A 20,827-nucleotide genomic window follows, 5' to 3' on the forward strand; every position below is an offset into this window, starting at 1 on the left:
GGGGTGGAGAGGGGGTGTGGGGGGTGTGGGGTGGAGAGGGGGTGGGGGTGGAGAGGGGGTGTGGGGTGGAGAGGGGGTGTGGGGGTGGGGGTGGAGAGGGGGTGTGGGGTGGAGAGGGGGTGGGGGTGGAGAGGGGGTGTGGGGTGGAGAGGGGGGGGTTATAACAATATTTCTGTGCAAGTGAACGTGAAGAAACAGACGCAACAAAGGCTCTGCCCCCACCTTGCCCTTATCTTCACACCCTTTCCCCCTGAGGAACTATCTCTGACCAGAACTTATCCGAGGTCGTCTCACATCATCAGAGGCCGGACTGACTGGAAAGAGGACTAACTCAGAACTGTCCCCGCCTCCGCTGGCACCCCCCCCCCACCACCTCCCCCCCAGCGGTTGAGGGTCTCTTCGCGGTCGCGCCGATACTGGCTGCGTAGAGCAAATGGGAGGCTCATGATCGACTGGGGGTAACCTCTCTCCTGCAAACCCCCTCCCTCCCTCCCACCCACCCCGTGGAATCCTATGTGCTCTGTCTTGTGACATGTACTATGTTGTAATATGCTGGATGCTAAATGTGCTGAGGTGTTTTTTTCTTATATTCCAGACTTTACTCTAAGGAGTACTGTCTGCAATGTGACTTCTTTTTTCTCCTCCCTCTCCCAATGTTGTCTTCTTCTTTCCATCTGTGCTTGATGTAATTTCGTTGTACTGAAAAGTAGAATGACAATAAAATGAATCTTGAATCTTGAAGAAAGTTCTACAATTTCAACTATTTTGGCCAAGCGTACTAAAGACCAGAAAGCTTTTCATGAGGTAGTGCCATTAGGTAGAAAAGTTAGATTTTCATCATACTACAGGTAGCTTTGGCTGCAGTGCCTCAGTTTGCAGGACATTTGAGGTATTTTGCAATTTGGGTGTGTGCATTTGTGAATTGTGTAGAGTATTTTGATCAAACTGGCCTAGTTCAGAATTAGTGGCTGAAACAATGCCTGGTTTAAATCTGATTTATTTTCTTTACTGCATGAGCACAATGAAGCCTGGGAGGAAGCCCGCAAATCAAATCAAGATCAGGATCGGCTGCACTTTAGGCAATTGCGCAATAAATGTACAGTCGAAATTAAAAAAGCCAAGCAAAATACTACCTTACAGAGACTATGGAGAACTTGAACAACCCAAAAACTTTATCTGGGAAGCCAAATGCAGTTGAGCTTCCCTCTTGTATAATGAAGGATCCCAAAGTGTTTCTGATAAATCTGTGATGCTTAACTGCTTTAATCAACACTTCATTGCTTCAGGGTCAATTTTGGACTCTTGTGGTCATCCTCAGAACCTCCTCCACGGGTCCCAAACAGCCACAGTCCTTCCTTTACCTTCAAGCCAATTGCAGTCTCTCAGGTAAAGAAGGAACTTAAACACTTGAATCTAAATAAGAAAGCGGATAGGACAATTTGGAGCCACGCTTTTTAAAATTAGCTGGAGATTTTATTGCTCATCCCTTAACTTCTCTTTAACTTTTAATGAGATCCCAGACATCTGGAAGACTGTCCCTGTCCTCCCCCTGCACAAAGGGGGTGACCCGGCCAGTCTAGACAACCATCAGCCTCCACCTCCAAACTCTCTGCTCTGGGTAAGGTACTGAATCCCTGGTGAATGAACAACTAAAAGAGTTCTTAAACTCAAATGATATTTGATCAGATTACCAGTCAGGCTTTAGGGAATGGCACAGTACGGTCACAGCAGCCACTAAGGTTTTAAATGATTTTATTGTGTCATTGGACAAAAAACAACAGTGTGCCGCACTTCTTATTGACTTTCTAAGGCTTTTGACACGGTCCACCATGACGTGCCGCTACAGAGACTCCTAAATACTTTCCAACTGTTATTAGGTTAGATCAGTGTGATAACTGCAAATTATATTTGTAGCACTAACAAGGGAACTGTATGGTGCCCCCAACCCCCCCTAGCTTTCACAATCAAGGCTTATGCTCGCTTGAGTAGCAATCAATCATTCCAATAAAAGTATCAGTGACATTAAAATGTACCAGACAAACACATGTAAGAGAAAGAAGTTGCCCAGAGTTTGGTAGAGGGTCTACCTTGCTCGGCATAGGGCTTACGGGGCTTTTTCCGCAGGCATGTCATGACGTAGCGCTCCAGCTCTTTCAACGTTGACGGCTTCAGCGTCTCAAAGTCGATCTCAATCTCTTCAGGGTTGGTGTCCCTCAGCGAGGGCTCCCTGGACTGGATGATGTGGACCACCCGGCCCAGCTTCTCGCCCGGTAACTTGTTGATGTCGAGGCTTAGCTGGCGCTTCTCATCGTACGACATGGGTACGATCTCCTCCTCCTCCTCGGAGTCATAGTGGGGCAGCATGGTGGGGGTCAGCGGCACATAAAAAGGTTTCTTCACAGCCCTGCAGAGAAAAAGAAAACCTAAGAATTATTCACTCTCCAAATCCTTTGATGGTGGAACAAAATTTAGTTTGAGAAGGGTCAAATAATTGGCCTGCATCAAGCAGAGAAAACATTTCAGGAGACTGGAGAATCTACTAAAATTATGGTAAGAAGTGTCCAACACATCATTAAAAACTAGCACGATAGCGGGAAAACATACATCTTCGAAGAAATGTGTTGGAAAAAGATCCTAACTGTTGGTTAATAAAGGTCACTTTAAGTTTGGTCAAATCAAATGGCAGAACAACAGTAGAACTCACAGTGAAACAGGATTTCTACACGCACAATGCAGATGGAACTCAAGGGATTGGGACTGAACAGCTGTTTAACTAAGAAAAGTCATCAGTTAGGATTAAGCCTGGCACAGACTACATGATTTTTTAAATCTTCACAGATTCAGAGACACACACTTGATCACAAAAGACAGATCGTACAAAATCTTCCTCTTTTGATCTGATAGTGTGTGTTGTTACTACGGAGCTCACCACACTAAACGATTCTTCAGCAAAGAATCGGGCTCTGCACCACAGACCTCTATAAAACTATATATATAGTAGGGCTGAATGATTAATTGCATTTGTGATAATATCACGATATGATGAAACGGGATTTTCTAATCACAAGAGCTTCGATTTGAGCGCTCATGTGATCTGGCCACGTGACGAGTTGCGCGTCCTGCGCGTGTCCTCAGCCCACCTTGCCCGAACGGGCTAGTGGTTTTTAGGGATGGAGCCGATCCAATCCGGGATCCCATAACATAATTCAAGGATCAGAAATTCCTGCTCCATGATCCTGGTCTGCTTCATGATCCTGGTCTGATCCATGATCCTGGTCTGATCCATGATCCTGGTCTGATCCATGATCCATGATCCTGGTCTGATCCATGATCCTGGTCTGCTTCATGGTTCTGAAATGATCCACAGTGTTTCCCTGCTGCTGCTCTGCTCGCTGGCTGCAAACTGTGGACTGGATTTCCTGAAGGGAGGCGGGTCTCAATGAGACCAGGAGGAATGAGGCAGGAAATCCATTCCACAGTTTGCAGCCAGCGAGCAGGCTAGGGAAGTAGCACTGTGCTATCCAACTTTTCATGGCAACATGTTGCTGTTTGGACGGATTTTAGTCTCACAACACCACAAAGCAACACAGCAACGTGGATGTTTGCAGAGCAACACAGCAACGTGGATGTTTGCAAAGCAACACAGCAACATGGATGTTTGCAAAGCAACGCAGCAACATGGATGTTTGCAAAGCAACGCAGCAACGTGGATGTTTGCAAAGCAACGCAGCAACGTGGATGTTAGCAGCCGTAGTCCAGCAGGGCGGCGCTCTGCAGCCAGACCTCAGTGTTTTCAGACTCCAGCTCTGGGAGGAGAACAGCTCTGACATCAGAACAATGAGCAGCAGCTCCTCCAGGCTGTCAGCAGGCGATTCACACCTCCGTGAAGCTGCGTCCTACTCCACGCTAAACTCCCTGAAAATAGTCCCAATGGTTGGAGCTGCGTTAGAGCTGGAAACATTGTGTTGCTGCTGCCTTGCTCAAGAGTTTCCCCAGGGATTAATAAAGTGACAGAACTAGTTTATTATGAGATGATGACGTCACGCAGACCCCCACATTGTCCACATGGAACAAAAGTACTTTGTACTGCTTCCTCTTCTGTCCTGATACTAACCTCAAGTTGTCTTTAGAGAGAATACATGTATACATTAGTACATTTCATACTTTACTGTAGAGAGGAGTTTATTACAGCCTCTTATAAAAAACATTAATGGTGATAATAATATTAAAGCAAACAGCTATGCTATCAGAATCGTATCGGCAGATATACAAATTTAAGTATCGGGATCGGACTGGGACTGAAACAACGTGGATCGGTGCTTCCCTACTGCAGTGTAGATGAGCAAACCGCTTGAAATCCTTAATGTCCAGCGCAGCATTAGTCTAGTGACCCAGCCTGGTTTAGGACTTTGATCAGCACAATGGACCAGCGGTTGGCTCGTTGTGGTGAACACTTACTAGACTGCAAGTCACAGTACTTAGTAAGTTTACTACTGTAATTGAAGTAGAAGATAAATAAACTGTCTTTCATATTAATACATGCTTCATTTGACTTTATCTTAATTAGCCTAGCCTATAAAAAAGAACAATTTATGTAGAATAAATCTGATATTGTTTATTATAATACACAATGATTCATTGCTTGTGTTTGTTGAAAAATACATTAGAAGAGGACCTTGAGTGTGTGAGTGTGTGAGCGTCTGAGTCTGTGGGTGGGTGGGTGTCTGTGGGGAGGGTTCTAAATCAAGATCAGGGGGAGAATCATGGGGCGGGAAAGTGGGGGGTGGGTTTGAGGCTCCTGGGGGTGGAGAGTTGCCTGTCCTCCGACTGGGGCCTGTTCGGGCCTTCGCTTTTCCTGGTCTGGGCGCGGGGCTGGTCCGGGGCGCGGCGGCTGGGGCCATCTCTGCCTTGCCGGGTTGGGGGGGTGGTGGTGGGTGGGCCGGCTCACGGGGTTTCGGCGGGCCTCGCCGCCGGAGTTGGGGGGGGGCTCTCGGCCCGCTTGGCCCCGGGGGCCCTGCTCCGGCCTTTTCTCGGCTTGGCGGCTTGGGTCGGGGCCTGGGGCCCTGTGCCCTTTATCCTTCTCTTGTGGGCCCCTCTTGCCTGGGGGGGATTCCTCTCTGCATTCTCCGTCGGGTGCTTTTTGGGCGGGGGCGTGGCTGCGGTCTGACGATGTCCGGGCCCACCCACAACAGTTCCGGCCACACCCAGTGGACAACCTCCACCCACCCACACTTCCACTCCTCACTGAAGGTGCTTCTGAAGTTGCTTGTTCTCTGTTATCATTTCCTCAAACTCTCAAAATCATGTTCCTCTTTTGTTGTTTAGAGCATGGGTGTCATGGACGTTTCACTTCACGTCGTCCAATAACCGGAGGGTTGGCAGTTCGAATCCCGCTCTAACCAAGTCATTGTCATTGTGTCCTTAGGCAAGGCACTTTACCCACATTGCCTCGTATGAATGGTGCATGAATGTTGGTGGTGGCCGTAGGTACGAAATGGCAGCCACGCCTCAGTCAGCAGCCCCAGGGCAGCTGTGGCTACAACGTAGTTTAGCACCGCGGTGTGACTGGTGTGAATGAATAATGGTCTCTGGACGCACTTTGAGTCTGCGCGAAAAAGGCGCTATATAAATCCAAGCCATTATTATTATAATTATCATTATTATTATTATTATTATATGGCCCGACGTGCTGCACGTCAACCAAATTTCTTTAATGTATGTGAAACATGTTGCCCGTAGTACATATTGCAAATACAAAAACAATGAAGGGGGCGCTATGGAGCTATTTTGCCAGACACATGTGCAATGACCAATATATATGTTTTGCCACGTCTGATGTGTGTGAAAATTTTCAAGAAGGTTTGTGCTCGTTTAGGCAGTAAAAGAGAAGCAAACTAATAATTAAAGCTGCAAGCAGGCTTGATCGGACCTGCCACTCTGGACTCTGGCCTATCGGGGTCGGCCCAATCATGGCCTATGCCACGTTTAAATATTGATAGAATATATATTTTGAAGGTTTTAACAAAAAAGCAATTTTATTTTGATTGAGTTTGGGGCTTTTATTTGGAAAGTCTGGACATGCAGGTTAAGTGGTCACAGTTTGATTGACATGGTATTGCGTAATTCTTGGTGTGAATTACGCAACACTGATGGACGGAACTGCAGTTAGTGATGTCATCAGAGTGGGACAGAGGATGGATTTTATCCACATATTTCAACTCGCATACAACTCCGCAGAATCCATAGTTTTCGGGCAAATATTTTGATAAAATTATAATTTCTTGAGAGGAAAATTTGTTGTCTCAGTCTGTGTGGGTTTCAAAGCAGTCAGACGTAAACTTTAGACACGAGGAGGCACCGTTTAACGCAGACGCACGATTTTGCTCCATCAGACTCAATGATAAATGTTGCTTGAAATCGCTGGATGAAAAAAATGACACCATTGATCTCTCTCGTCAAAAAGGTCATGTTTTATGGAATTTTCCCCACATGTGTGACATCATCTTGTTTGGCAGGTTCTTGTCGCGCTTCCGATCTGCTTGCTTTTTTGATCAGAGTCACCATTTAGCCACAGTCGTCACTTGTTCGAGGTGTTCTGTCAGGGGAGTTTTTCTTTTCCTCATGTATATGAATGAGAGGGAGGGAGGGGCCGGGATTCAGCATTCAGGACTTTGATGGATAATAAAATCAAAACCGCTCGACTAATCAAAAAGTTGAACTGAATTATTGAGCAGGAGAGTCTCCTCTGTCATTTAACAGTTGAAGCCGATACAATATTCGCCCTGAGAGGAGATGGTGTTTGCACAAGGGCCTTTTTGGGGTGAAAATCTTACATTGAAAGGCAAACTGCGGACTTCCTGTTGGATTTAGGTCAGGGGTATCGGCACGTGATTTTTTGGTCTTGAGGAGACGAACAAAGGAGTTTCGGTTTGATCTCTCTACGACATTCCAACAGCCCGTGGTGGCCATTTTAGTATTTCTAGGTGGTCGTTTTATTGTTTCTAGGTGAAGCTGGAGAGCACATTTTAGCACTCTGGGGATTCATTTTTACATTTCCTTAAATTTTTCACCTTTCTTGATGAGCGTGCCAAATTTGGTGAGTATTTGAGAGTGTTTAGGGGGTCAAATTTGGGTCTGGTGATGTGGCGGTAAAAGAAATAATAATAGTAATAAACATTACAAAAACAATAGGGTCCTCGCCTCCTTCGGAGGCATGGCCTTCCGGGCTCGTTCCCCAATAATAACGAACATTGCAAGTACGATAGAGTATTTGCCTGCCTTCCGGGCTCGTTCCCCAATAAGAATTCCTTGCATTCTAACAGGGTTTCCACGAGCTCTGCTTGGACTCAGACTCGAACAAATCAACAGGGACATGTAGGGGAAACACTGCTTCAATCATGAGACTGTCTTTCTCGTTATTTGTCTGTAGGTTTATACCAACTTAATGTCATCTTAGCGATGAGACACTGCTCTGGTAGTCTCAATTCAGCTTGGTTTTTGGTGTAATTCACTTTCCCGCTGCCAGCTGTGTGAAAAGGCCACGACAATATTACGGTGGAGTCCCAGGATGCCGTTTGCCTTTGGTCGTGAAAAAGTTGTGTTGAGGGATTAGATTCAAGTTTCCACTCAGGGTAAGGGTAATTAGATATATATCACCGACTGATCACACCATAATATGTTAACTGATGAGCAGGTGCAACTGTCCGATTTCCTGACAACTGATATGTGAACCTCCTTTATGGCTTTATTATATAAATCTGGAATGGCCGTTTTGGAAAAGCATTTCCATCCAAGCAGCTCTGACTGGGCATCTATCCTTAGTTGTGTGCGGCTTGACGTCTTGTCGTCTGTTTCACTTTCATTTCTGAGCTTCACATTATGATGTCACATCAAAAAATGTTGTCAACTGTCATGTCAAGAGATTAAGAGAAACATTTTAGCCAACTAATAGTATTAAATGGAAAACTCAACCACACATAAGTGCTGGACATTATATTGACGAATATATTCTGCCCCTCACACAGTATTTATTTATTTATTTTTTGAATGAAGGTAATGAAACCAATACTGTCGCTAGTTTTTTTAGACACAGCAGGATACCTTATTACTGTATTATTGCCCAACCCTATTCAACATATTTCTTTTTATAAATATTTCTCCAGCGTTTAAATCTAATGTGACTCAAACTGCATCAAACGTAGTTCTTGACTCACTTGCTGTTCTTGTTACTCTTCTTCCCCAAGCTTTTCTTTGGCTGGGCGCCACCAGCTTTAGCAGATTTGGTCTTCAGTACCTTCCCAGGCATCTTCCACTCCTCTGAGCCGGCTCTGCTCCTCCCGCCTCGGCTTCGCTTCTCCAGCTTCTTCTTTTTCTTCTTTTCCTTTTTGTCCTTCTTCTCCTTCCTCTTCTTGGCCTTGACAATGGGGCCTTGAGAGAGGGCAGCTAGCTGCTCGTGTACGGCTCGGAGCTGTGAGCAAATATTCAAGCAATCACCCCCATGGTTATCTTATTTCAGTACCATGTGAAGTTTGTTGGCTGAGTGAACTGCAGCGGAGGTCTTACTTGTGTGCACACCTGATCCTGTAACTCCGCCAAGCGGTGGGCTCGCTCCTCCTCGCTGTCGGAGCTGGGGCTGCTCTGACTCTCCTCGCTCTCACTGCTGGGCTCGCTCTCTGAGGTGGAGGAGGACGACGAGGACAAGGAGGAAGAAGAGGACGAGGAGGATGATTGATGTCCGGTCATGGACATGTCCCTGTGCTCCATGTGAGGCTCATCTGGCATCTTGGCAAATCGAAACTCAAACACATCCTGAGGCCAAAACAAGATCCAAGTCAACACTTTTAGATGCTCGTGCTTCAGACCTGGGTTTGACGAGGTGCTAAATGATTACGGCCAACAGCAGGAACACCTGTCTGATATACCCACTGGTGATTTTGTCATGGACAGCAGGCCTTCAGGCCAATCACGACTCGATAACATTTCTACTGACCCATGCCATCTTAACAATGTTAACAGTTTTTGGCACACAACAAATAAATCCAACATACACTTATGTGATGTGTGACAGTATGACAGCCTTTGTTGTCTGCCTCAATGTTATGGAAATAGCATGAATTATTTACCCCAAAAAGAGTTTGCTTATGAATGCTAGCTTTAAATACTATGGGATTCAAAAGAAAAATGTATCATCCTATTTTAGGTGCCATTTAAGTTTTTTTTGGTATATTGCCTAATGTATTCAGGCCAATGGGCTCGAGTCTAACCCTACAAAGCCAAGTATGATATTAAAAAAGAAACATGAAGCAGTGCAGTATTGCAGTATGAAGTATTGCTAAACTATCAAAATGTGTCTATTTTCATCGAGGAATTGAAAAAGATTAGCATTTAGGCTGTGTCAGGGAAAAAAAAGGAACTTCACTGGAGCCATGCACAAACACATTGTACTGAATTATTTGAGTTTTTAGCTGAACAACACAGTAGCTCTAGCTGCGCTCACGAGTCGCCACAGGGATGACTTGACCTTGATCCATCTCAAAGAAGATGAAGTTTCTCATCACGACAATGACCTCACAAGATCTGCTTCCACTTAGATGATTACTTCTTAGGAGATATACTCTCAGTATTCTCATTGCAGCCTGAATACATTGCTGCCATGACAATACTGCTCAGTGCAAAATGCTTCCTACTGAAGCAGCATTTAAAATCTGATGAGTTTGTAAAGACTGTGATGAAATATTTTAGAAATCTTGTTAATACACACTATTTTCAGAGACAAATGTACAAGATAGTTAACAAAATATGTGTTGGATTTTTACTGATAATTAATACAGAACAATATAAAAATTAAAGCTGCAAGCAGCCTTGAACAGGCCCTGGTTACTTGTGGGACTCCGACCCAGAATGTCAGTCGGTGAATATGTGTCCTGCTCTCCATCTGTGTTGTACTGCCACAGTGTTAACATAGATTAAACAGTCAGCCAAACTATTTGAGGCAGGAAAGTGAGCAGCCTTGCTCCTTTGATTACTTCTTGCAGCTAATGGTGCGTTTCCACTAGCTAATACTCAGCCTTACTCGTCCTGACTCTACTCACCTCAGCCTTGGTCATTTTCCATTACAATATAGTACCACCACAGCGTGGGTGGAGTCATCAGAGCTTTTCCATGTGGTGCACAAATAATCACCCTCAATATGATGCGGAGTGAATATGCATTGGATATCAGCTCAAATAATAAATCAGATAGTATATATTTTTATCTATTTCGTAATATAACAAAATGTGGATTGTTACAATCGTGCTTCACTGTCAGGTGTATCGGTTTTACTGGTGCCCCTGATAAATGGTGACTTCTGCCACCAGCCGTTTGCAGCAAACAAACGGTACGATACTTTCAACTTAATTGGAAATGTGGTTAAACGGCACTCGCCAGGACAGCTACGGATTTTGGTCGAGTTTTTAAAATCTACTGTGAAAAGGGGACGCTGGAGGAAGCTGGTCACCAGTTAACAGGGAAAGAAGTTAATCCAAAACACTGTGGGTATCCATCCATTATCTACAGCTTATCCGTCCCGGGTCGTGGAAGCAGCAGTCTAAGCAGGGATGTCCAGACTTCCCTCACCCCAGACATTTTCTCCACCTCTTCTGGTGGGACCCCAAGGCGTTCCCAGGCTAGTCGAGAGACAAAGTCCCTCCAGCGTGTCCTAGGTCTGCCCCGAGGCCTCCTACCGGAGGGACATGCCCGGAGCAGGTGGTGTCCGGCAGGCATCCGAAACAGATGCCCGAGCCTCAGCTGGCTCCTCTAGCTTTGCTCACCAATCTCTATTCTGTCGCCACGCCATTTTTCAGGTCATTTGGAATTACCGTCTCGAACTAGTGTTCTCTAGAAAATTCTATGTGGTGCAAAATCTGCGAAAATTTTATTCACATTTAAAAATTGCAGACTTGCTGTTGAGTTTTCGGTATGCGTACAAGAGACTTTTTTGTGTGTCTTGGGGTGTTACATATGTGTGCCGACGTTCATAGCTCTAGGTGAAAAGGGATCCGAAGGCAGAATTTGTCACACTTTCCAGGTGGCGCCATTGAGCCAGCCTGATGACTGTGCAAAATGTTGCAAGACCTTATGTATGTTTAGGCCCTCAAAAACGTGTTTTCCCACAATGAAAAAAGTATAAGAGTTAATATAATAATAATAATTATCTTCACAATTTCAATATGGTCCTTCAGCATGTTCAGTGCTCGGACCCTAATAATCCCTGCGGTTTCAATAGGGTCCTATGCACCGTCAGTGCTTGGACCATAAAAAACTTAGACAGACAGTCCAGAGTCTGTCTGATGTATCTTGGTGTTGTATGTACTGTTTCCTCTTTTACACTCTGAAAAGTCCTTCCAGGGACGGGAGTTGCAAATTAGTGTCACGCTATATACTCTATGTGCAACACATCAGATTTTTTCGATGTATATTGCACTGTCCCTGATAAAGAAATAAATTGAATTGAATTAACGGAAAAACATTCACCTCTGGAAACGTTAAACTTTAGAAAGCTGAGCCCACCTGCAGCTTCCGAGCCATCCCCACCACATCATGGTCTGGTGGGTTGTACTTGTAGCAGTTGGAGAACATCAGCCTAACATCACTGGCAAACTGCTGAGCATCCCGGTACTCCCGACAGTCCATCTTCCTCTGAGGAGAAAGGAGCAGAATTCTATTACCATTTACATGTGACACGATCGTTCAACAATGCTCTCTACTGAGTGCGTCAGTGGTCCTTCACAATAAGATTACATTACAGGTACCAGGCAAGTCACCTTGATGGTGCTGAGGTCCATGGGACACTTGATGATATCGTGGTAGTCGTGGAGTCCCAGTGCAGTAGCATCCACAGGCATGTAGAAGGGCCAGGCGTACCCGGCGTGTTTCTTGGAGAGCATGTCCTTCAGCAGCCCGCTGCAGTACCTCAGCTGCAGGCTGAGTTTGCCCTTCCTGGAGAGCTGTGGCTGCACAGAGTCAGGCAAGTCCTTCTTGGGGGGTTTGATGGGCCGTCCGCTGCCCACCCTACGCCCAGCGCTGGTCATCATGGGCTGTAGCAGGACGGGACCTCCAGGACCTCCAGGACTCCGCACCAGGCCCATCCCAGGAGGGGTCTCCAGGCTCAGGCTCCCCATGGAGGAGATGCCATGCATGGATGTGTCGTGGACTTGCCCCCCGTGTCCCCCTTTCCCCAAGCCCACCAAGTGAGGAGTTCCCGACATGGCCACAGTGAAACCCATCGTGGAGGGAGTGGTGGTGTCGGCCTTACGCTTCACGCCTTTCTTCTGCATCAGAAATGAAAAGCATTGAGGAAAGAAAAGCGCCCCCCCCTTTTCTTAGGTGGCGGGGGGGGGGGGGGACGTTCTGACATTAAGTTTAAGTTCAAGTTTTTCTAACAAAGGGAAGTCCGATGGAAATTTGATTCCTTACATGAAATTAAAAAAATAAACTACATAAGATTTGAAAGTCCTTAAAGTCTTTAGAAATAGTAAATACAAATCCAAGACAGTAACTCAGAGCAGTAAAACCGTTCAACACGATCCACACGACATTGCAGAGTCATAAAAAATAAATAAACAAATACAAATTCAGGATTGATTTATTTAGGTAAAAACTTTTCCGCTTCGCCTCTGGGGGTTGCACCTTCTCAGTTAAAGAATAGGACATGACAATCCTGAGAACAGTTGTACCTCGTCTTTTTTCAGTTTTGTTAAGGCCGTTCATCTCTTCACAGGTGATTTCACACCTTTTTTATTTTTAACGACATGTTCCGACTGTTGTGTACTAATATGTTAAAATAAAGGCTGTGCATGTTTTCCCAAGCAATTCTAAAACAAAATCAATAGAACAATTTATTAATGATATGAACTACATTTAGAACATTTTTAACCAGAGAACTTTGAAGGGGATCCCTTCGCCTTCTCCACAAAACCTGGTTTGTGGATGGATGGGTTGTAACGGTATTTGTATCATGTATGGGTGTCACGGTTAGTCAGGGAATCATACAACGAATATGAAAAGAGTCCCCCTTTTCAATCCAGATGACGGTAATGAGTCTGAAAGCTGCCATCAACCATGATTACAGAAGCGTTTACAAAAAAAAAAAAAGAAAAGTGTAGAAGAGCGTGGAGTTAGAGCCACCAGCTTCAATTAAATAACGCATAAAAGAAAGCTTTGGCTTTCCACTGTAACTTAAGCGTGTGTCGTCCCCGGATCTCTGCCTCCTCCGGCCACGCCCCTCCGGCCACGCCCCTCTCAATACCACCTCTGCGTTTGCCTGACAAACTGAGTCAGGTAATCGTGAAGAAACTAGATTTTCCTTCCATCCACTTGTCTTAGCTTCTTTTGCCAAACTTTCTTTAAGACCACCCTCTTCAGTTTCACACCTGAGGAAATGCACTACCACTTGTGTCGGAGCTCTGGTCAGACTCGGTCTGTGTCTTAGCGCTTTGTGTGCGCGCTGGATGTGAAGCTCGGTTCCGTCCGGTAGCACCAGCTCCTTTTCAAGCAGCCGCTCAAAACGTCTGCGATTGAGTTTCCTTCTGCTCCATTGGGTGAGCTGAAAATCTCAACATCATTTCTTTGTGATGTTGCTTCCAGGCCATGAAATGTTGCTACGCTGCAGGTGCCAATGGTATTTGTAGTAAGATCCTTAAAGCCACAGTGAATGAAGTATCTATGCCATCTGTCTTCATAATTAATCTCTCTTTACAGTCTGGCCTCGTTCCACAACAGGCTAAGCTGGCCAAAATAATACCAGTATATAAATCTGGGGACAAAAATGACATGCAATGTACTCGAAAGAGTAGTCTACTCAAGATTAGCTGATTACTTAGATAAACACAACATACTGGTCTCTTCACAATATGAATTCAGAAAAAAAAGTAGCACAAGGACGGCCATTTTAGATCTTACTGAGAAAATAAATGATGCATTTGAAAGAGGAGGAATTGGAATTGGATTCTTTCTTGACCTTTCCAAGGCGTTCGATACTATCGACTTCCAAGTCTTACTTGGAAAGCTGTGGCACTACGGTGTCAGGGGCGGAGCTCTCCAGTGGTTCAGGGGCTGTTTATAGAAGACAGCAGTATGTAAATATAAATGGTGTCAATTCTGATAAGGGAAACACAGAATTTGGTGTTCCCCAGGGATCTATTCTGGGACCTATTTTGTTTATGTTAATGACTTTGTACATTGTTCTAGTGATATTCATAAAATACTCTTTGCAAGTGACACAAAATTTGTTTGTCACATAAGCACATGGATCAGCTTGAAAAGCTCCTGAATGAGCAAATTGATCAGTTAAATACTTGGTTTAAATGTAATAAATGATCACTAAATATTAGCAAGACCTTTTATATTATTTTCCGATCAAACGGTCATAAGTACAGTGACCAGGTCAGGAATATAAAAACAGATGGTAGAGATATTGAAAAGTTGATTGCATAAATGTTTTTAGGAATCCATATAGATGAATTCATCAATTTTAAAAAGCAGATTATAGAATTAGGCCTAAAATTCTAGATTTTTTTTTAACTACCATTTAAAATGAGACAGTTGGTGCCAGTAGAAATACTCTTCTCACTGTACAGATCTCAGTTTGAGCCTCACTTGGATTATTGTAACTTGATCTGGAACAATACGCTACCGGGTGTGTTCAGTTCAGTTCAGTGGCAAATGGGTCCAAATGGCTGTTGAAGGTTGTTGACCCCTGTTCTCTGGGTCGTTGTGCTTCTTAGCCCACTCATCTAATACAGTCCACCTTTTGTTTTCAAGTTAGTCCGTTTCTGTGATCTTGTTTTTATCGACTCAGGCAAGCTAAAAACTAGGTGACCGACTTGTTCATTTTGTAGGAAGTCTGTGTAAAGTTCCACCAGATATATTCCATGAAGTTCCTGAATTCATATCCAGTATCGGATGTATCCTGAGTTAATGACTGAAGGTTCATTTATGAACTACATTAGATACGTAAAGAGATTTAACAAAGCCACACCGACTTACTGGGCCTCTAGCAGCATTCTGCTTGTGGTTTTACCTTGGTGGTGGGCTGTGTGGGGGGCAGGCCCATGATGTTGGCAGGAGGCAAGCTTTTTGTCAGCACAGTCTGGGGCGAGTTGGCCAGCATGGAGTCCCCGGTGTCCGAGGACGAAGGGGAGTAGGCCGACTGGGACACGGCGGGCACCTGCTGAGCTCTGGATGCTGGCAATTTAAATAAATTAAAAACACATTTTAGTCACAGGCATATTTAAAATTGGACTGGAAATGAAACTGCACCACTTCCTTTGAATTCCCTTTAGCACTTCCCACACTGACCGTTAGATTTGCGCCCTCGTCCCCGGTTGCTTTTGTTCCGAGGAGCTGGAGGAGGAAGCTCAATTTCCTCCTGAGGCATCATGGCCACCTTCTGGAGAAAGATCTTCTCCAAGGATTGAGCCATCAGCACAACGTCGTCTGTCGGCTGAGAACACAAGTAGCAACTGTTGAGTCGACTTAACAGCTGAAATGCTAAGTACTGTGAGGTAACGAGCAGAACTGTCATTAAAACTGAATGACAGAGATGACAATATATTCTATGCTTTTCTTTCACCTTTTCCTCACCTTATTGTAGATGTAACAGTTGGTGAACATTGTGTTAAAGTCCTGCATGCATTCACTTGCACTTCGGTAGAAATTGTTCTCCAAACGCTTCTTGATAGTGCCCATGTCCATTGGCTGCTTAATAATTTTATGATAATCCTAGAAACAAAAACAAAAGAGATGCTTTGTGTTAGTTCTCCATTTAAGAAGTGGAGACACACTGATGTGTATGATGCACATGTTTGTGTTTTAAATGTGGCTAAGTTAGCATGCTAATCAGTTATCCCCTTGGCAGATTGAAAAGTAACCCCAACAAAGGCTGTAGTTCTTGGTAAATACTAACTTTTTAAAAAAAGAATAAACTAAACTGACAGAAATTCAGAAATGTTGGAAGAGAAACTGGTTACTGCAGTTACTCACAAAATGGACAAGTGTCATCACTTGCTTTACAGTCAGCACCTTTAAGGATGCATAAATGTGCTGATCAAAAAATAGAATTTCTTTCAAGCTCAGACACCTTTTCACATCGTTTTAAGACTTAAAAAAATATCCTGATGCAACATTTGTTCTAATGATCTGAATGTGTGTGAAATGTAACAAATCACTTCCAAGAGGAAGGGATACCGAGACGAAGGCTGCATTCACACTGCGGGCCAATGCTCACAAATGACTGGATCCTATCTATTTTGTGACCATGTGAACGTGCATATTCAGACTTTTGCACACCAGACCCAGGCCTCCATCGTATGTGGTACCAAATTGGATGTGTATCCAATATCTGTCAATGCGACCAGATCAACCAAGTTGGACATAAGGGACCGTGTACCTTCCGGCGATTCGATTTTCGTTTTGATGTCGGAGAATGAAAAACCGGAAACCTTCTGATTTCCGTTTTCGATTTGATATTGAAAAACAATTGAACCTCAAAAATCGGACATCGGGTCGTTTCCCGATATGCGCGTGTTAAACAAAATTTGGGAAATAAAATATGACCGTAATTCTTTATTTCAAGTTTGACTTGGCGGAAGTCGAGTCTCTTCTTCTTCTGTTGCTGCTTCACTGTCCATACACGTCTGGCTGGAAGGTGGAGAGCCCCCAGGAAGGCGGAGAGCCCAAAGGAAGGCGGAGAGCCCAAAGGAAGGCGGAGAGCCCCCAGGAAGGCGGAGAGCCCCCAGGAAGGCGGAGAGCCCTCAGGAAGGTGGCGCCCGGCGTGGGACATGAACCCTCTACCTTGAGACAGAGTTTCATGCTCTACCAACTGAGGTAGCTGGGGGGCTTGTGTATTTTATTTTATTTAAACTGTGGCAGCCGGATAAACATCTAAAACAACTGGTGGGCAAGTTCCAAGGTCACAGACAGCCTGAAGGGGGCAGCAACGCAACGCGCCATTGTTTACTCTCCCATCAAGTGAAGAAGAGGGTCGACTTCTGGGTTTTCCGGCAAATCAGACTTGAAATATAGAATTACGGTCGAATATAATTTTGTTTAAAAAACGCATGTTGGGAAATGGGAAACGACCCGATTTCCATTTCTTCATTTTTTAATTCCCAATATCAAATCGAAAAACGGAAATCGTATGGTTTCAGGTTTTTTGTTTTCCGACATCAAAACGAAAATCAAATGGCCGGAAAGTTCACAGACCCATACGTGACCTCCACGTCATTAACGTAAGGCTAAGTCCCAAATCTGCACCGGTGGAAGCAGCTCCACCCAAAAAAAATGTTTCCCCTCAATCTCCTTTTTTTTCTTCATTGCGTCTCGATTCTGTGGGCTCATATTGCAGAACCACTTCAAAATGGATCTACATGCGCAGACCAGTGTTGCAGTGTTGAGCGGGTCTCCCACAATGTGGGGGCAAAACTCTCTTAACGGGTTCTTTATTACAATTGTTTTATGGTTTTAATGTGATTTCTACAGAGGTTGAGATTTGAACTGGTTTTTATTGAGTTGAGGGGTTTTAAGTTGTGTTCATGGCGACTCTGTTTACAGAAGTTAATATGAATGCTACACCAGCAAGCACCAGAGTACTCTGTGTGACGTCACGCCGCCTTCTGCACCTGCGGCTCACTCGGAGGTCAGATAACGTTCACACTGCAGTCTGATGGAGGTCGCATTTAAAAAGCAGTGTGAATGATCACAAAGAAATCGTATCTCAGCCAAAAATAGGAATTGAGCATCAAGACCTACAGTGCGAGCGGAGCCTAATAAAAGTTCTGAAATGGAAGGAGGAGTACTTTGTTAAAGCATTCATTACCCACCGGTAGGTTCAGCCTGAAGGCATCCACAGGCTCGCGGAAAGGCCAGGCGAAGTGATGCCTCCACAAAGACTTGATTAGGGTCTTCTGCAGGTACTGCAGCTGGTTGGTAATGCGACCCAAGCGGCTGGGATCCTTCACAGGAGGCTGTGGTGGGCCGAGGGCGCCCTGGGGTACTGTGTGTGGTAACGAGGGACTCTCGAAGTCCTCGTACAGAAGGGAGGGCTTTCGAATGCGCTTTCCCGAGCTCGAGTGCTGCGCCATCTTGCTAGCAGATAACCCAACCAGAGAGCTGAGGAGAGGGAGGGAAATTATTGTTATCGACATAACAGGTGTCTAGATACTGTGAAAATTAACTCTTTAAATCCAAACAGGAAGAATAATGCTAATCACAGCTATTGTGAATAAAAGCTAATGCAAGACAACCTTTGTGCTGCCATCAAGAGGATGGAGTTAATTCAGAATTAATAAAGCACTCCGCCTCCAGTCAACCCTTTAATTCTCCAACTCTTCTCTTTTGTTTTTAAGAAATAATGAAACTGTGGTTTTGTTGCTGTATCTCATTGTAGACTAATAAATCAGAGATCCACTAGCAACATTGAAAAGGAAGCCAAGGTTCACACAAGGACTGCGGATAGCAGCTAATGCTAACTACTGTGGGACATCTTTCATGCTGCTCTCAGAAGGATTTAGTCCAGAACTTCAGTTATTGTAAAACATTTTATAATAATAATCACAGTTTGAGACCAGCTCGGAATATTCCTACACTGCCCACTAGTCATCAAAGCAGGACTTCTAATCCTAATCTTTCAGACTCCTGTGAAAGCCTGTGTCCATGGGAACCCCTGCTGATGTCAAAGGTTCTGCAGCATTGTCATATTCCACATCCTCAGTGAGACGACTGCTCCTCCCTCCTGTCAAGAAAACACCGATTCTATCAATTGGATGCAACATTCAGCACAGTCCTGTTAACCTTCACTGGATTAAGTCCTCAGGAGCTCGTAAATTGACAATGATAAAGTACTATGTACGGTCATTAGAAACACACAGACTTTCAATCCCTGGAAATATTTAAGAAGTGGGATGTTTCCTGGTTCTCAGTGTGATCCATGTGTTCTTCCCCTGGAAGCACGTTTATGTGTATTGAGGTAATTGTAGAGTTTCTCATCAACCATTCAATTGAGAGCAACATTGTGTGGTCAAAGTTCCCGTCACACCCACCGTTATGTGATCCACAGTGCATTGCAGCTAATAAATTCATAAGACCACTAATGTGCCCTCCTTGTTTATCAGAGCTGACGTGTATAAGTAAAGAATTTCAACCGCTGTCTGACTTTTTGTTTTTAACCAATTTCCTGTAACATCATCTTATCAATGACCAATGTAACAGGAAGTAATGGGTTAACATGTGCTTACTTGTGACCTGAAGCCACTTGTCTTGAAAGCTTTGCAATCATTTCTCATCTTTCCCATTTTAAAACACTTTTTTATTTTTTTTGACAGGATCTGTGATAATATTGAAGAAATCTGATTCTACACAACATGATTACTATCTAATTACTATTACTACTATTAATTACTATAATAGGGCTGCACGATTTTGGCTCAAAATAAGATCCAGATTGTTTTTTCACTGAAAACGTGATTTTTCGGGGGCAGTAAAACACAAAACAAAAACAAAACAAAAAAGACGCTAGAAAGAATTGTTACCTTTTGTCAAACAACGCTTGTAAAACTTTTCCCTGAGGACTAATTCTGCACTCATCTGTAAAGTTGCACGTTACAAGAAACATAAGTTTGTCTGTGTTTGAAAACTGTGGAATGCCACTGCATCCTTAACCCTTCTCCACATGGTGTCCGTCTCTTCATGAGGGACACCAGGTGAAAATGAAGCCGATAGTGTTACCTGCTGTGGAGGTGATAATTGTTTTTGTGGGAGCATCATTTTCCTGTGCAGCTCGCAATGCAACACACTGCTCCCACTCCGGTGCATGTTGTTTTTTAATGTGCTGAAACTAGATTGTCCTGCTGCTCTCTCTGGTGCACATAGCCATTAAACTTTGCAGCAGGGAGTGGTTTGCCCTTTGTCCGCATGATGTCCACACCACTGGACTAGAAATAAAAAATCTGGTTCTTTTGGCCGACGCTATGATTTCTGTTGAGCTTTGGTGTTGGACAGAAAGGGGTTACTAAATACCGTTTGTGCTGCGCGTCTTCACAACAACCGCCGACTGCTGACCTGGAGGTGCACAGCACAAAGACGTGAGTGAGTGAGTGAGTGAGTGAGTGAGTGAGTGAGTGAGTGAGTGAGTGACACACTTCAGCTGATGTCCTTGATGAAGTGCTGTGGTGCCCTGTAGCTCTTCCAATCTCAGCACTCTGCATTTCTAATGAGATGAAAACAAAAGTAAAGATTCCCAGAAGAAAGTGAAGCTGATTAGGAAAGCAGCACTTTAAAAGCAACATGAGCTTGAGGCATGGCTGCACTCCAACCAGACCAGTCTGAGCAGAGCAATACGAGGCCTCTAGGTCCAGACAGACCGAGCCCTCTGAGCACAGCATCTGAAGCAAAGTCAGCAGACATAAGAATGACCACGTGCGGGGAAATTAAACAGAGTTCTTGGGAAAACTAGAGTCTTTCTGGAATGAATACCGTGCCTTCATGAGTACAAGTCAAATCTTTAGTTTTATTCTCAACTTTATTACTTGATCATGTTCCGCGCCAAAACTAGGGCCCTGCCATATTGCCTACTTTTGGACCTCTTCCAGAGGAAGGACTGTTGTGCTGCGGCAGCTCACACTGGACTTTATACAGGATTGACAATCTATATCTGAATTACAGTTTTAAACATTGCTCATAGATGTTGTGTCAGTGTATAATGAGGTAGAGTGCCGTTTCCGGCTTACGAAGCAATCATGAGAGGTTAGGGTTGTGGAGCAGCCTACGACCTGTGGATTAATACAGTGTT

General features: G+C 44.4%; 1 protein-coding gene across 3 annotated transcripts in view; it reads right to left on the bottom strand.

Moving 5' to 3' along the window:
* Positions 1–20,827, bottom strand: part of brd2b (bromodomain containing 2b) — a 36,271-nt gene that overhangs the window by 2,867 nt on the left and 12,577 nt on the right. Inside the window, exons 2-10 of one of the 3 annotated variants that reach the window (XM_080471825.1) lie at positions 17,862–18,150; positions 15,625–15,762; positions 15,340–15,484; positions 15,062–15,225; positions 11,805–12,311; positions 11,551–11,679; positions 8,575–8,808; positions 8,214–8,467; positions 2,088–2,404 (exon numbers count right to left, since the gene is read on the bottom strand). In XM_080471825.1, coding sequence (XP_080327951.1) covers positions 2,088–2,404; positions 8,214–8,467; positions 8,575–8,808; positions 11,551–11,679; positions 11,805–12,311; positions 15,062–15,225; positions 15,340–15,484; positions 15,625–15,762; positions 17,862–18,150 — 2,177 coding nt within the window. Of the gene's footprint in view, positions 1–2,087; positions 2,405–8,213; positions 8,468–8,562; positions 8,809–11,550; positions 11,680–11,804; positions 12,312–15,061; positions 15,226–15,339; positions 15,485–15,624; positions 15,763–17,861; positions 18,151–20,827 lie in introns of all 3 variants that reach the window. The other 2 variants (XM_080471826.1, XM_080471824.1) reach the window with 2 other exon arrangements.

The sequence above is a fragment of the Lipophrys pholis genome (genome assembly GCF_963383615.2).
Source record: "Lipophrys pholis genome assembly, chromosome: 9".
Lineage (NCBI taxonomy): Eukaryota > Metazoa > Chordata > Actinopteri > Blenniiformes > Blenniidae > Lipophrys > Lipophrys pholis.